Genomic DNA, 15,672 nt, shown 5'->3' with positions numbered 1-15,672 from the left:
ATTTTATGAATTTGAATTTGAATTTATCGTTAGCATACAGAGAAGCGTTGCACGAGTTATTTCTAATAATTTTTCTTATTAAACCTTGTTAATTTATCAATCGAAGGATAAATCGCTGTATTGGATACGATAGAAGCATCGAATATAAAGATTGATACGACGAATGGTAAATGTAATTTTGAACACGGATGTGAGACTTTTGAAAAAAGAAAGGCACTATGTAATAGATATTTATATGATAGGAATCTGTTACCAGGTAATCTTTGAAGTCATGCGAGTTTTCGTTGCTGGATTTCAAAGTTGCTCACTTCGTGTGGGTTCGGGTTTAAATTTTCGATTCGTATCATGTGTCTGTAAAGAGCAACCGCAACCACAGCATCTGTGAAGAGAGATGAGACGAACGCTTCTTTCTCTATCCGTAGAGCTCAAGGTTTTCAGCTCGGTGAATACGCGGTGTATAACCATGCCGGGAACCTGTTCCCCTGGCAAAGGAGGCTCACTTCGGCTCTTTAAAGCCTCTCCTCGCGCGTCTTCCCCTTTCGTCCTCCTTTCTCTTTTGCCTCTTCGATTTTTGATTTTACAGCGTAAGATCATATATTCATCGAACATATTCTACGATTTATAGTAACTCTAATCAATTTTCTATATATCATTTACCTATAATTTCTTTCTATCTTTAGAAAATAAAAAAGTTATATTATATTAGAAACTAAATAATATTTATAAAATTACATTCATTTGGATTAGAGAAATTGCTTCGAAGCACGTGCGAACAAACGTCCTTTGACGAGCGTAAAATCTGCGCAACTTGGTTTAGTAAATTTCTGATGTAACGTCGATGATGTCCATGTACTCACTATGCTCGTGTATGCGTGCGAGTAACGGTTCCATGCAATGACCGCAGACAGGATTTCTTCCTTGGCGTCTTCTCAAAATTTTGACGTCGCTCACGTAGTTAGAGTTAACAGTGTGAAATGCTCGAGCATGTTAGGTCGAACGTAGACGAGAAATAAATCATTCGACCGAACGTATTTCATTTATTTAATTACCGTGTGCCAGTAGTAGTTAACTTACTTTCCAAGTTGAGCATGTATCGAGCAAACGGCAACATTTATTATCCGTGTTGTAGTAATTATTATTATTTCTAATGAGCGTGCCTGGAGGCTCCACCTCGTATGCACTGCCCTCTACGCAACTCTCTTTCTCATTTCTCCCTGGCCCTCTTCGTTCCTTCGTTTCGATGTATTTTGCTTCCTTGTTGGGGTAACGCGGTGGTACGGGATGAAACTCCAGGCCACATAACCGCGTTCCCCTCACGTCTTTCGTTTCAGGGTTTCCCAATCCTTCGGATTCTTCGAATCTGCCTTCTTGTGCACATTACACAGATTACCAAGTTCTAAATATAAATCACAGCCATCAAGCGTTACTGGAATGATTAATTTTTTTTGAAGAATGAGTTTGCTTCTGTGAAATAGTACGTATTACATCATATTCTGGTTCTTAATTAACGTTTCGTGACACATGAATTACTAAAGTAAATAAACCTGAAATAATTTCAATAAATAATACTAATCCTAAGAAATCATTCCCGCGTATGTATTTGAAACATCGAGAAGTTACGCACCTCTGACACAAGTTACTATCGATAATCGGTTGTTTCGTATTGGATAAGAAACACTTTATCGCCGACTCTCGAATTTTACCTAGCGAGAAATGAGCACAATGCAAGCAGGAACGTAAAAGAGAGGGGGAAGAAAGTGACATTTTTCGAAGCGTAGCCAAGTGATCGAGAAAAGGTTCCCGAAGGTTGGGAAACGCTGCCTCTATTCTCCGTAAGGTATTCTTTTTCTTTTTGCCTTCGCCTCGGCGTAGCACGGTGCTGGCGTTGTTCTACTCGGGCCCAGGGCTGTACGATGAGAGGTAGCGCATCGTAAAGGGAAAAAGCGCTTAGGTAGAGGGGAGTTCCGTGGTTCGCGGCTACCGACGTGCGGCTGCTTCGCTGAAAGAAATTTAATGAATGGCAACGATCGTCCAACTTAATAAGCGTACACCTCTGATATCGATACTTCTTTTTACCCACTTTCTAAAAGATAACGCGTACCATTTGAATCTTACCATGGTCTCAACCTACTCTACGTGTCATACGACCCCTCCCATTCCTCCATTTTGACCATTGTGCTTGAATGACGTAACTTTTCGAGAACACAACTGGAATAATAAATATTAGGACATTTACTCACTAGTTATATTTACTTGTAAAGTCCAACAAATTTTACTTTATCTAATATTTTATATTATCTACGAGGTACGTATGATACGAATGAAACGATAGATTTGCAGTAAAGATAAGAGAAAAGCATTCAGTTTGTACTAAATATCATTAGGACTCTCTTGGGCAACAGCAACAAACTCGACAATGAAACAAATGTTCTGGAAATCAATTTCATAAATTACAAGTTATTCGATTAATCCCATTTAACGTAAAATTGTAAATTTGTAAAAAGGAAGTCTATAACCTACAATTCGTAAACTCACTATTATTGTTAGTTGATAACTATTGTGCAAGAGGGCTCTAGCGTCCCGATATATACCAATGACCGGCTATGTATGCACTCGATCAACAAACACATCGTTTTAGGACAATGAGTAAGAAAAGTTTCATTCTCCGGTCACTGTAAACAGACATAGAGGCTCAAAGAAATATGTATGTTCGTCGTAATCAGGCATGGAAACAACGACTTTCAACGACAAAAAACTGAAAGGTTCGCGGCTAATCGCGCTTAATCGCGCGTCATTTGATCTAATTGAGATCGTGGCAGCGTGGGGATTTGGCCCTGACATCTATTAGTACTACTACCACTGCCTATCTTCTGCTGGAGCCAGCGGAGAGACCTACACGGCACGGAACTGCAACTGCACTCGGGCGGCCACGAGTCGCCAGGGCGTTCATTGTGGAGTAACTCGATGCACGAACCGTGTTTCTGTGTGCGTGTACCCTCGGGCGAACCAGACGCGGCGTTCGTCTTCCCACGAACCCTTTGCTATACGTACGAGTCTCGTTACTCGTTCCGGGATCAGGAAACACTCCTATTAAGGCCGTTTTACACGAACGCGAGAACTCACACCGCACAAATTACGAGTACGATTTCCACGGATTTTGTTTCCACACGATCCCCATTTTTTTTATTATTGTAATGAAACCGCGAATGATCCTTTTTTCTGCAGTTTTAAGAAATAATGACGTTATTTGTGTAAAATCTTTCCCTCAATTGCTAGAATTACTTTATATCTTCGAAAGAATTCAAAATCAATGACTTGAGAAATGTTCTTTTAACCTAAACATTTTCTGTATTTCTGATGTCAGATCCAAGAAATAAGCAATATCAATTTCTTATAGGAAATAAGTATTAATAATCGCGTCACGTATAACGACATTTAAGACGTAAAACTTATGGTAGAACCTACCTGATTGGGTTGAAGGATTAGTTAAAGACTTCCTTTATTTTTCTCAGTCATAAATGAAGTTGTACTTGAAATTTACAAAGCACAGTGAACAAGTTTGCGAGAAACCTTCTAACAGCTACAGCTTCTTTATGATCAAAAATAATTCTCGTTTGAGCAGTGATGCGAAAAAAAATGGAGCTAATTGGTCGGTATAAAGTGAGAGGAATAAGGTGGAATATAAAGACAGCGCAAAGAACGGTGCGAGGCGAACGAAGGCTAATAATTGATTGTCAGTTTGAAGCAGAAACAGGAGTCCACCAACTCGCAGCAGCACCGACGTAATTACAGCGTTTAAAGCTACCGAATGGTTACTGAACTCCGCAAAGGATACCTCGCAGCTCAAAAGTTCACCACCTCGACTTGCAACAGTATCTCTCTCTCTCTCTCTCTGTTATTGTCTTCTCTTTTTTTTGAGACATCGATTTTTCAAATTATCTGGGGAATATTATCTGGAGAATTATCTCTCCAGAGAGATTATCTCGACGTTTACGCGTGTCTGAATTAGCCCGAGCCACGAACTGTCTTAAACTTGCGCGCACCCGCCATCTATTTTAATAATTCACAACGACTGAAACTTTCAGTATCTCCTGGAGCTCTACTTCCGTTTCCACGTCTGTTTTAAAGGGAATTGAAGAAGATCGATGGTCCAATGGAAAATTCGTACTGCCATAATCGTAATATATATTATTTATCAATGTTGGAGTATAATTTATGAATTATAATTTACGACTCGTGAAATATCATTAAAATGACTCAGATGCCCGAATACTTATGGATAATACAACGTAATGTATAATAAGCTCTAATTTTTTATTGAAATATTTCTTTGCTCGCTTATTCATCGATAATCAATTTGAACATCGCATACTTTCCAGTCTCTCGTTATCACCATTCGATTACCTACATTTCGATACACGTCACACAATCCAAGAACCAATGTTCCGGATCACAAGTTCCATGAACTCTGTCATGCGTGAAAACGTCTCTACGAGGCAGTATTTCACACGGCTGTAAATCGACACTTTTGGATTCGCGCGATGGCTGATGCGCGGCCATTGGCCGAACGAATTCGTCATCCAAAGTGACCGAGGTCTCCCCAGACGCGGACGCGACGAAGAGAAAGCAGCGGAGGAGGAAGGCTCGTCCGCCGTTTCTCGAGCTAGACGGCTTGATTCTCGCGGTGAACCGAACGTCGCCGCCTGGAGAGAATATATCCGATATCTTTGGAATGGGACATAGGTCCGAACGACGTGGCAGACATTGCCTGTACCTGTCTCCACGCATCGAACTCTGCCTGCTCACCTGCATTCCATCAACCGAGGCCCGAGGGGGGACCTTTCAGGATAGCCAGGACCGTATAGCGTCGGCGGATCGTGAAACGCCCCATCGATGCTTACGTTGAGTTCGTGCGATTAGTTAGGTCAAGTAATGAAATCTACACGACGACGCCTTCGATTTTCATCTTTCATATTTCTTGATAAAATGACTTTTGTAGAAAGTTAAAGAAAACAATGGACAGTATATACCGAGGCAGTTATCATCGTTTGGAATAAGGACACCTCTGATTAAAAAGACGTGCAGTTTGAGGTATAAGAAGGTAATTTTGATAACAGCGAAATGAATACGACGTTCTGCCAGTTTAGAGAAGCGAAGGTTTGAAAATTTGTTTCGTCGATCGACTTGAACCAGTCGGTGGAAAAATTACGGCCTTACCTGGCGAGTTCGCGAGGGCGTAGGACGCTTCACCGAATCAGCAGGATCGGTAACGTAGCCACGTGGAGAACAAGGAGAAGGGTACAGACACGAGACAAAGCGAGAAGCAAAAGCAACGCTCTCTCGAGCGTACCACTTAATTTTCCCGATCCGCCCAAAATCTATTCGGAATTCGCTGTTATGTACCTATACGTGTTCGAACGAAGCGTTAATTATCGCTTCAACAGCATTGATGTTGCGGGTCTTTTTCGCCTTAAAACGAAGTATCTTTATTTTAAATAATGACGGTTGTCCCGACACACTGTCGACCAGTTTCTCTGACTCTCTTATACAAGTCATCTTATCAGGACACACGGGAAACAAAGATACAATAGTCACGATAGTATCAAACTTGAGTAATTGCTTGCTTCTAGCTGGAGAACTTTTGATTTTTGCATCGCGGAAAGAAGTTACGAACGTGGATAAAACATTGGCAAGTATCTCCGATGGGTGTTCTAGCGAATTTACTCGAATTTGCGCTACGATTAACAACAGACTCTCTTGACTTTTCTTATAAGCACCTTCGTTGAATAAAGTCAAAATGAATTTACTTACGACTTTACGTTTCACAGATGTCTGCCGAGAGAAGTTAACGAAGAACGACCTTGCATTACGATTAGAAGTATTGTAGTTTCGCTATACCTTGCTACACCGTATATACCGCAAAACGTTTCTACAAATATTCCGATAGCCCATGAAAAACGAAGCTTCAACTCGTACACGTATACTCCCAACAAAGTTACTCAGAGTCTGTATAAATTTTCAGGTCACCGCGAATTATACCAGTCAATTCGACGCGTTTCGTTTCAATCAACGTTTACAATTAACGAAGCTATTTCTGCGACGTTCTAGTTCGTTTCGCAACATCCTCGAGATCGTCTCCGTTTCTTTATCTCTGACACGAAATTGAAATGGTTGAAGGCAAAAAGCCTAGCGCCGTACATCGATGCAAATCTCGGCACACGTACATTATTATACATTTGTACGAGTGGCAAGGAAACAAAGAGGAGGAGAAGCGAGTCGAGTCGAGTTGAGTAGAGCCAAGTCGAAACGCACGGCGTATAGCTGCATTCCTGCAAGGTGAAGGGGCCACGCGAGGACCCTGGCGAGTAACCGGGCCTGTAGGGCCCCAATGCGTTCGAGAACACGTCGGCCCTATGGCATGCGGTCGTCCGGGGTCATGGGAAGTTAAGTATGCTCCGCCACTTCAGAAGTAAACTTCTCAAACTGATTCGATGCCCGGTTTAATTGGATCGCCCGTTACTCCCTCGATTTTGCTCGACCTTCCTCGTCGATCATCTTCGACGATGGTTCTTCAACCCCTGCGATAATTTTATCCGCCCGAGACAAGACCAGCGCTGAGATTCGTCTGATCCGCCGAGGGTGTTGACTTCTACCGAAGCTTTGATCTTTCGGTAATTTAAAGAGCCCATTCTGAGCGCACTTTGCACGTATGCGAGTGATCTTCGTACTTACTTTGAGCAAATTGTGGAATTTCGTTTGTACGAAATCCATTCATTGGGAGGAAATTTTAGTTTGCTCGTATAACGATCCTCGAACCTTTCGTCTCCGTCTTGTTTTAGCTTTCACCGAGAGAAAGAAATGGTCGAAGGAAATTATTACGAGGGAATTATTTTACCAATATTTTAATAAATGGAACATATCTTGAAAAATGAAAACTCGACGCACATCGTTTACTATTCTTCGAATTTGACAAAGTGGGTTCTTTTACCTAGAGATTATGACTTTAATTGGAAAATTGATTTTTATGTAATTAAGAAAGTCTGCATCTTTTGAAGTCAGGATGTACCGAAGCTAGGACTTCAGGTTTTATATACATCGTCGCTTCTCGTAAATAGCCTCTTGTACTGCCGCTCGTTTCTACAATCGCACGATATTTTCAATGTTTCAGGAAACTGGGCTTGGACCTGGTGCCCCGTCAGGGTGCTCATATGGTGGATCCGGAAACGATGTCAATCGTGGAACTCTATCACGTGGTAATTACTATGGGAGAACATTTTTCCAAAGTCCTGGCGCGATTTTACGATCACCGCGAACTCGTGGTAAAAGCCAATCCAAGAAACGCGACGCTATGTATCAACGTTTTTCAGCCAATACGAACGGCTGACTCGACATTGAAAAAAAAGAAAGAGAAAATAGCGAACGACGACTAGCGTCAGAGCTCGATATTTTTGAAGAAGGGAAAGAAAGGGACAGAAGCAAAGCTTCGAGCGTTCATACCTCGCTGTAACGCGTATTGCTGAAGCTCATTGAAATTCTAGCTGCAATGCTGACCATTTCAAATACTCCACAAGAATTGAAATGAAGTCAGCTCCGGGGGTGTATTCAGTGCACGGCCGTGCGACATGAAATTTTGAATGTCTGCCGATCGTTCGATCGAAATTCCTATATTTGTAATTCGCCGTTTAGATATCTCGTCGCGGGACAGAACAGCGTTCGTCGAATACGAACGAGCGATCGCTGCGATTTGTACACCGATTCCCAGCGTACACTACGGCTCAAAAGTATCTTGACGCTTCTTTATTTTTCGCTAGATTTATCTTGATTGCGGAATTACCGATCGATCGAGCTGAAATGTTTTTATATTTCATAGTCATCGATGGTAGCTCGTCGGAGCTACGTGTAATGGAAGACTTACGCGGTGACAAATAATATTATCGTAGATACTCGTTAGATTTATAGACTACTCGTGCCGTAAAGGATTCACGTAAATGCTGTTTTATAATTATTAATTTTGTATAATTAATGCGATAGCGTGTAAGATTCACGGCGATGTTTACGCATTTCCACTCACGTCCTATCGATTTCAGCACGTTCAAAGCGCGGAAAATTCGCAAGGGTCGTCGGCTAGGGGAACCCTCAGGCGGAAGGAGCACAGAAAGGTGCTGACCCATCACCTGTACTTCTGCATGAGAGATTTCGGCCACTCGATAGGCGAGGACACGGAAATCTACTTCTCCTTGTACGACGCGAAACGAAATCAATATCTAAGCGAACGTTTCCTGGTTCGAATCTCGAAAGAGGGATTCTCCAGCTTCATAGAGAAAATTCATAGTAATTGCACGATTTTTACGGATCTTGGCAATGCGGACCTTAGTAGGGATCTTTACATGGTCGCACATGTGATGCGATGCGGCAGAATGCTTTACTCTGATTCGAGCAAAAACAAAGCGGGGACTGCCACTTACAGGAGACCCCACGGCGTCGCGGTCCTCTCGCTTGCCGAAGCCACGCAGGATCACACGGAGGAACTCGAAATGACGTTCAAGGTAAGCTGTACCAAGTCGATCGATTTATCTGTCCGCTTTCCTCGTGCGGAAACTTTTCATCTACGTTGCTGTTTGTCCAATGTTTTGTCAATTACTAAGACCTTCTTAAAGAAACAGAAGTGTAAAAGCTAAGACAAACGTTAAGGGTGTTCGAGTCACCAGTCTAAGCAGCATTGTCTTAGGTGTGCCAAGGGGAAGAAAAGGAGTTTTACCAGTTACACGAGCAGATTATTCGTAACAACAAGTGTTCCCCACTTCCGGGCCAGCCTAATTACGGCATAGTGGTTTCACTGCGCGTCCTGCACGGCGAGTTGACTCAGGTTCGCGAGGAGAATCCACTGCTTTTCAAAAATATCTGTCTAACGAAGAAGCTAGGGTTCTCCGACGTGATCATGCCGGGTGACGTGAGAAACGACTTGTACCTGAAACTGGAACGTGGCGAGTTTGAACGAGGCGGAAAATCAACTGGGAAAAATATCGAGGTATTGTCGATATCGAAGTACAAACTGTAGAGACGCTCATTGTCAGTTATGATAAAATTCCTGTGTAAACACCAATCTCGACGTAATCTATAGGTGACGATTTTGGTCTTGGACGCGGATGGTCAACCTCTGGAAGAATGCTTGTTTGGAGCAGCTGGGATGGAGGGCAGTTCCGAGTATCAAAGTTTAGTTATATATCATCACAATAGCCCATCGTGGGCCGAGACCGTTCGATTGGCTATACCTATAGACAAGTTTTACGGAAGCCACGTCCGCTTTGAATTCCGGCACTGTTCCAGTACGTCGTTGAAATTTCTTTGCAGATTATGAGCTTTTGGCATACCGAATATCCGCAGTTTTTAACATAGCATGCTTTTCTTTGACGCAGCACGCGAGAAGAACGACAAGAAATTGTTCTCCTTCGCCTTCGTGCGTCTTATGGAACCTGGGGGAGCTACTCTTCAGGATGGCCCCCACGAGCTATATATTTACAAGTGCGAAGATCGTTCCAAGTTGGATTCGTTAAGTTACCTCTCTTTGCCTAGTAGCGCTCGAGAACCGAATGCAACAGGTATGATCGAGATCCTTTTGATTAAATTTTGTTGATTTTAGAAATTCTGTTATTCGAATCTACGTACGAATCAAGCACTTTCGTCTCCTGTTCGTTCTCTTATTCATTTCTTGCGTGTTTTTCAGGTTCACCAGCATTTTCCAGATCCCCCAAAGAAGCTGTATTCGTACAAACGTTGCTTTGCAGCACAAAATTGACGCAAAACGTGGACCTCCTGAGCCTGTTGCAATGGAAGGCACATCCGGAACGAATATCAGAGGCTTTAGGTCGTGTACTGCGGTTGGACGGCGAGGAATTGGTCAAGTTTCTACAGGACATTTTAGATGCGCTCTTTTCCATGTTCCACACAGAGGATGGTAACTCCACGGCTCATTCGGGTTTAGTCTTCCAAGTGCTCGTCTCCATTTTCAGCCTTCTCGAGGATTCCAAGTTCGAGCATTTCAAACCTGTCATGGATGCTTACATTTCCGGCCACTTTGCCGCTGCGTTGGTATATAAAGGTCTTCTAAGTAGCGTGCAACATTGTGCAGATTGGGTGACCGCGGCGGAGAAGCAAGAGCCTATAATCAAGTGTTTCCGTTCTTTGGAGTATATCTTCAAGTTCATCATTCAAAGTCGCCTATTATTCGCCAGAGCAACGGCTGGTCAATACGAGGACAGTTTCAAACGTGATCTGTACTGCGTTTTTGCCGCATTGAACAAGATGTTGGGCATCCCGTACGAAATGGTGCTTCACTCTCAGATAGCCTTGCTTTACTCCATCTCGGCAGTCTTCGAACAGCTAGTTGCCGTGCTGCCAGTTCTCGAAGTGGCGAAACTCGCTTGCACGATGCTCGACTCAGTGCCAAGAGAACCACCGTTGCAGCTCACGCAGGCTAAATTAACGGCTATTAAAAATCTGACAACTTCGTTGTTGTTTCGCGAGGACAACGAAAGCAGAAATCTGTTATTGGTTACGATGTGTAGACACTTGAGGATCCATTTGGTTAGGCGAGAGGAACTTAGATCCTGTACGGAGATTCTAGGAGAAATTCTCAGCTTTTTATACAAAAGGGGGCGAGATACCAACAAAGTTAATAACTGTATTCAACACGACGTCGAGACCCTCTGCCTTTCTATCTTGGATGTGTTAATACAAACGATTCTGATCGTAATAAATACCAGTGGCCCTGTGTTGGGCTGCCTGGTAGCTTGCTTGATAGGCTTGCTTCAGCTTCTAGATGAGTACCATTACGTTCGACTTTGGGAAGAGCTAGCTCATACAGGCGAACGAAAACCCCTGAAGGATTTTCTTTTGAGAGTCTTCTTAGTTCTCCGTGATCTCGTCAGACAGGAAGTTTTTCCACCCGACTGGTTAGTAATTAGAATGCAGGCGAACAGTATTATCTTAAAGTCCCTGCAAGAACTCGCTCAGCCTTTGGCCTCGCAAGCTAGCTTCGATTCGCAGCTCTGGTCCACGTATTTTAATCTAGCCGTAGCGTACCTCACTCAGCCATCTCTGCAACTTGAACAATTCTCGGAAGTGAAGCGTGAGAAGATCATTGAAAAATACAGAGACATGAGAGTGTTCATGGGCTTTCAAATACTCTCCATGTGGAATCATTTGGGTGATCGTAAATTGGAGTTTATTCCTGGAATGGTAGGCCCTTTCTTGGAAGTTACCTTAGTTCCTGAGAGTGAGCTGAGGAAGGCCACTTTGCACATCTTTTTCGATATGATGGAGTGCGAACAACGAGCTCGTGGTAGCTTCAAATCCGTGGAATCGGAATTAATCGATAAACTGGATATCCTGATCAGCGAGAATAAAGGTGACGACGAGTACAGACAGTTGTTTAACACAATGTGAGTAGTCGTTTACTTTCGCTAGAACGTTTCTTAGAAAAAATTCTATTTGTAGAAATGCACATTTTTATGCACGTATGAGAGATTTATAGATGTAAGAGTGCATAGAACGCACATAATATGCAAAAGTATATAAAATATCTAAATGTCTTATTATTTTAGTCGTGTTCATAAAAATATGCGTTGCCATAAATATCCGCAGTCTAGTCATTAGAACTTGGTAATAGCATTGGCAATTATAATTTTTCTGTGTCATCATTAAAATTTTCATTTGAAATTTCATGCTGCGTTAGGGAGCATCTTAGCGCTGTGTAAGTGTGTCGTCTAGATTCGCAATTAAACTACATACATTTACACGTGCACGTGGACGGAATACTTAAATCATGCTATTCTATTTTTGTCCGTAGATTATTGGACAGAGTTCAGTCAGAAGATCCAACCTGGAAGGACAGCGGAACTGCTTTCATCACATCAATTACGCGTTTGCTGGAAAGACTGCTAGACTACAGGAGCGTAATTCAGGGGGACGAGAATCGCGACAAGCGTATGTCGTGCACTGTTAATCTATTGGTAGGCGAAACATTACAAATTTAATTTGTATCAAAAACAAAAATAGAAATAACAATGGATCTTGGTTTTTTTCTTTAGAATTTTTACAAGAATGAATTCAATCGTAAAGAGATGTACCTGCGTTATATTTACAAGCTTCACGACCTACATTTGGCAGCTGAAAACTATACAGAAGCTGGATTTACAATGAAATTATATGCCGATCAGCTTGGTTGGGGTTCTACAATTTTACCTGCTGATCACTCGCATCCGCAACAGCCAGAGTGGCAGAGAAAGGAGGTCCTTTATCATAAGATAATTCATTACTTAGATCGAGGCAAATGTTGGGAGAAAGGTATTCCTTTGTGTAAGGAATTGGCAGTGCTATATGAAACTAGATTATACGACTATGCAAAATTAAGTCACGTACTGAAATTGCAAGCCAAATTCCTGGACAATATACTGACACAACTTCGGCCAGAACCGGAGTACTTTAGAGTAGGATTCTACGGTCTTAGTTTTCCTCTTTTCGTTAGGGTAGGTATCACTTATAAATGATATTAGATCTAAAATAGATTTAATTAAACGTGACGAATTTAATCTTCTTTGTTGTGATTCTGCAGAATAAATTGTTCATCTATCGCGGTTTAGAATACGAGAGAATAGGGGCATTCACACAGCGATTACAGACTGAATTTCCAAGCGCACAAATATTAATGAAGAATTCACCGCCTGATGAGAGCATTCTTATCTCCGAGGGACAATGTAAGTTAATTCGTTGTTTTTTCTTCCATTTCTTAGCCATATACTAACTACTAGGATGCTTATGGAATTTCTATTTTTATGAACATAATTAAGAAAGTGGAATCTAAATAGAGATTTGTTTTATCTAGTGAGTATATCGAGAGTACTTGGTAACACTTTAAATGCAACATTTCAGATATACAAATTTGTAACGTCAAACCAATCCCTGAGGAGAACAGCCTAGCCTGTCGAGGAGCAGAAGTGCCAGAAAGAGTGGTCGCATTTTATCTAGTTAATGACGTTCGGAAGTTTATCTTTGATCGACCGCTTCACAGAGGCCCTGTCGACCGAGAGAACGAGTTTAAATCTCTCTGGATCGAAAGAACCACATTGACCACAGAGGCGAAACTACCCGGTATACTTAGATGGTTTGAAGTGATCGAGAAGAGATCCGAGCTACTAGCGCCTGTACAATACGCCTGTGAAACTATGCTGAGCGTGGAGAGAGAATTGAGGAGACTTGTCGCGCAATACACTGCCGAACCTAATCGAAATATTAACCCCTTTAGCATGCGACTGCAAGGTATCATCGACGCGAACGTTATGGGTGGCATCACCAAATACCAAGAAGCCTTTCTTACGCCTGAATTCGCTAGACAAAATCCAGACATGGTACCACACGTAAACAGACTGAAGAGTTTGATTCTCGACCAAATGAGCGTTTTGGAGGCGGGATTAAATTTACACGGACAAATTGCACCAGCTGGCGTACAACCGCTACACAAGAGACTCAACGAAAGATTTACACAGCTGAAACAAGGTCTTGGTCCACTAGCAAGACAAAGAACAATTCATCAAGACAGCATTGTCAAGTAAATACAAATTGTGCTTTTTGTGCTTGCAAATAAACTTGCAAGAAAACAATCGTCTTTCAATTGAATTTTCGTATTTATTTTTCATTTCTTTAGTTCACCGTTACCTCCGTTACCCGTTAACGAAAAGCAACGTCCAGCTACATTGGAAACGGCAGGCTGCAGAATTTCTCACGCGGACAGCGATGGCCTACCTGAAGACGAAGGTTTCTACACAAAAGTAGACGGTGGGCCACCACCTATACCGCAACGTGAAGTTCGGCCACGTTCTGTGGGCTACGGGACTACTCCTCCTAGACCCACGCATCAAAGATCTCTGAGCAAACCGTTGAGTCCCAAGTTACCATTGAGACATTCTTTGCCAACGCCAACGGATGGAGTAGATCAAACCGGTCTAAGAACGTCATGGAGCGAACCTGGTCCTGAATCAGCGCCACCATTGCCTCCTAGAGGTTGCAGTAAGTTTCATGTTTACACAGAGCAAATAGAGATCTCACACCGGTTTGCGACGTTAGCTATATTCTTACGACGTTCAATCAGTATTATTTTAACTTACAATGTCGAAATTTATGGATCGTTCAAATCTTGTAGACACAGATGTTGAAGGACTTGTGTAATAATTGCGCAACACTGTGCTACGATAAGAATCTTTTAATTTTTCACGTGGCTTGGAAGAGTGTAATTCATTAGTCCACGAACCACGTGCGTTTTTTCTAATTATGAATTGATCGACTAATTGATCGACAACTTCAAATTTCTACGACTATTAGAATATTTAAATATTTGAATCTCTGTACTAAGCTGTACGAAATCTGATTGAAAATTTAACGTTGCAGCGCCTGATAAGAGAGATTCGAATACAAACATCGTAGTACCACCCGCGCCGCCAAAACGTTTAGCGTACAAACGTAACACAGAGTGGAGCACGGACGATGATTCGGAAGCACAAAATGAGCCAAATGACCTTCGCGATAGCGGTATATCAACTGCTAGTTTATTAGATTTCCAGTCGCATTTGACCAACTTAAATAATCTCGGTTACGAGGACTTCGAACCACGGGCAAGGTGCAACGACATTATGAATATTTCACCTCCGTCTGTAATAAATGCGCTAAACGTCTCTACAGGAAATTTCGCGAACGTTACATTCCAAGGATCACATTCTTTACCAGGTCAAGAGGTAATAGTTTTGTTTCTCTGAAATTTTGATTGTCTTTTATGTATCGTTTACCGATGTGTTTATAATTCATTTGTCATTTTTAGGTTAGTCCACCACCAATACCACCGAAAGCACATCAAGATACTCCGTCGGCTCCATCGACCTTGGAAAGAGTATCGAATCGCTCACAGTCTCATGGTCATTCGGAAAATTATTCGGTACCAAAACTCCAAACATTGTCTATGGCGTCTGACACCGAAAGCACTGTGTAGCAACGACGATGAATTTCCTAGTCCTAGCGGTTAATTGTGATGTGCGTGTGCCACAGTCGAGCAGATCCGAATGTAGAATGGTATATAAATCAGTGGAACTTCGATGACTTGTACGATCATTGGCAAACACGTGGCTAACAATTGAATCTAATTGGATTTGCACAGCAAGGTCTCTGACATTTGCACATCATTATACATACATATATATATATATATATATATATTATATATATTATTATATATATATTATATATATATATAACGTTATTATGCGTAAGAGAATCTTGTAATACTCGAAATGAAATCTTCTAATGCGTAACTTGACATGGATTACACCCACCTGTGTATAACGTACCTTAGTAGAAGCATGATATCGAAACGCTGATTACGACCAAGGCTCATCGATGACGATTTGGTAATAGACGTTCCGAAGTGTATTCAAATTCGATTGAACAGCTGTCTGGTAGCGCTTGGCGTTCACGCGATATCGTATTGACTTTGTGTTAGAGATGACGATCTTCCGAATATTAACCTAACTATATATTTTGTAATTTATTTATATTTTCAATGAGAATAAAGGTAATTTTTATCAACGATATTGGTGCAGATCCGTGCAAATACCGTAATATCTAAGC

The 15,672-nt window shown here is 41.9% G+C and overlaps 1 protein-coding gene across 2 annotated transcripts in view; it reads left to right on the top strand.

The window, feature by feature from the left end:
* LOC132913863 (dedicator of cytokinesis protein 3) overlaps positions 1-15,633 on the top strand; it is a 54,357-nt gene extending 38,724 nt beyond the window's left edge. The window contains exons 1-14 of one of the 2 annotated variants that reach the window (XM_060972485.1): positions 6,314-6,671; positions 7,169-7,253; positions 8,088-8,546; positions 8,729-9,028; positions 9,122-9,326; positions 9,417-9,599; positions 9,725-11,441; positions 11,849-12,011; positions 12,090-12,527; positions 12,614-12,755; positions 12,931-13,606; positions 13,703-14,064; positions 14,443-14,786; positions 14,870-15,633. In XM_060972485.1, coding sequence (XP_060828468.1) covers positions 7,209-7,253; positions 8,088-8,546; positions 8,729-9,028; positions 9,122-9,326; positions 9,417-9,599; positions 9,725-11,441; positions 11,849-12,011; positions 12,090-12,527; positions 12,614-12,755; positions 12,931-13,606; positions 13,703-14,064; positions 14,443-14,786; positions 14,870-15,037 — 5,202 coding nt within the window. In that variant the 5' untranslated portion in view covers positions 6,314-6,671; positions 7,169-7,208 and the 3' untranslated portion in view covers positions 15,038-15,633. Of the gene's footprint in view, positions 1-6,313; positions 6,672-7,168; positions 7,254-8,087; positions 8,547-8,728; positions 9,029-9,121; positions 9,327-9,416; positions 9,600-9,724; positions 11,442-11,848; positions 12,012-12,089; positions 12,528-12,613; positions 12,756-12,930; positions 13,607-13,702; positions 14,065-14,442; positions 14,787-14,869 lie in introns of those variants that run through there. The other variant, XM_060972478.1, reaches the window with a different exon arrangement.
* Positions 15,634-15,672: the final 39 nt, after the last annotated feature.

Source organism: Bombus pascuorum, chromosome 1 (assembly GCF_905332965.1).
Source record: "Bombus pascuorum chromosome 1, iyBomPasc1.1, whole genome shotgun sequence".
Lineage (NCBI taxonomy): Eukaryota > Metazoa > Arthropoda > Insecta > Hymenoptera > Apidae > Bombus > Bombus pascuorum.
The sequence above is the reverse complement of the archived record's forward strand: the minus strand, read 5'-3'. Positions and strand labels throughout refer to the sequence as shown.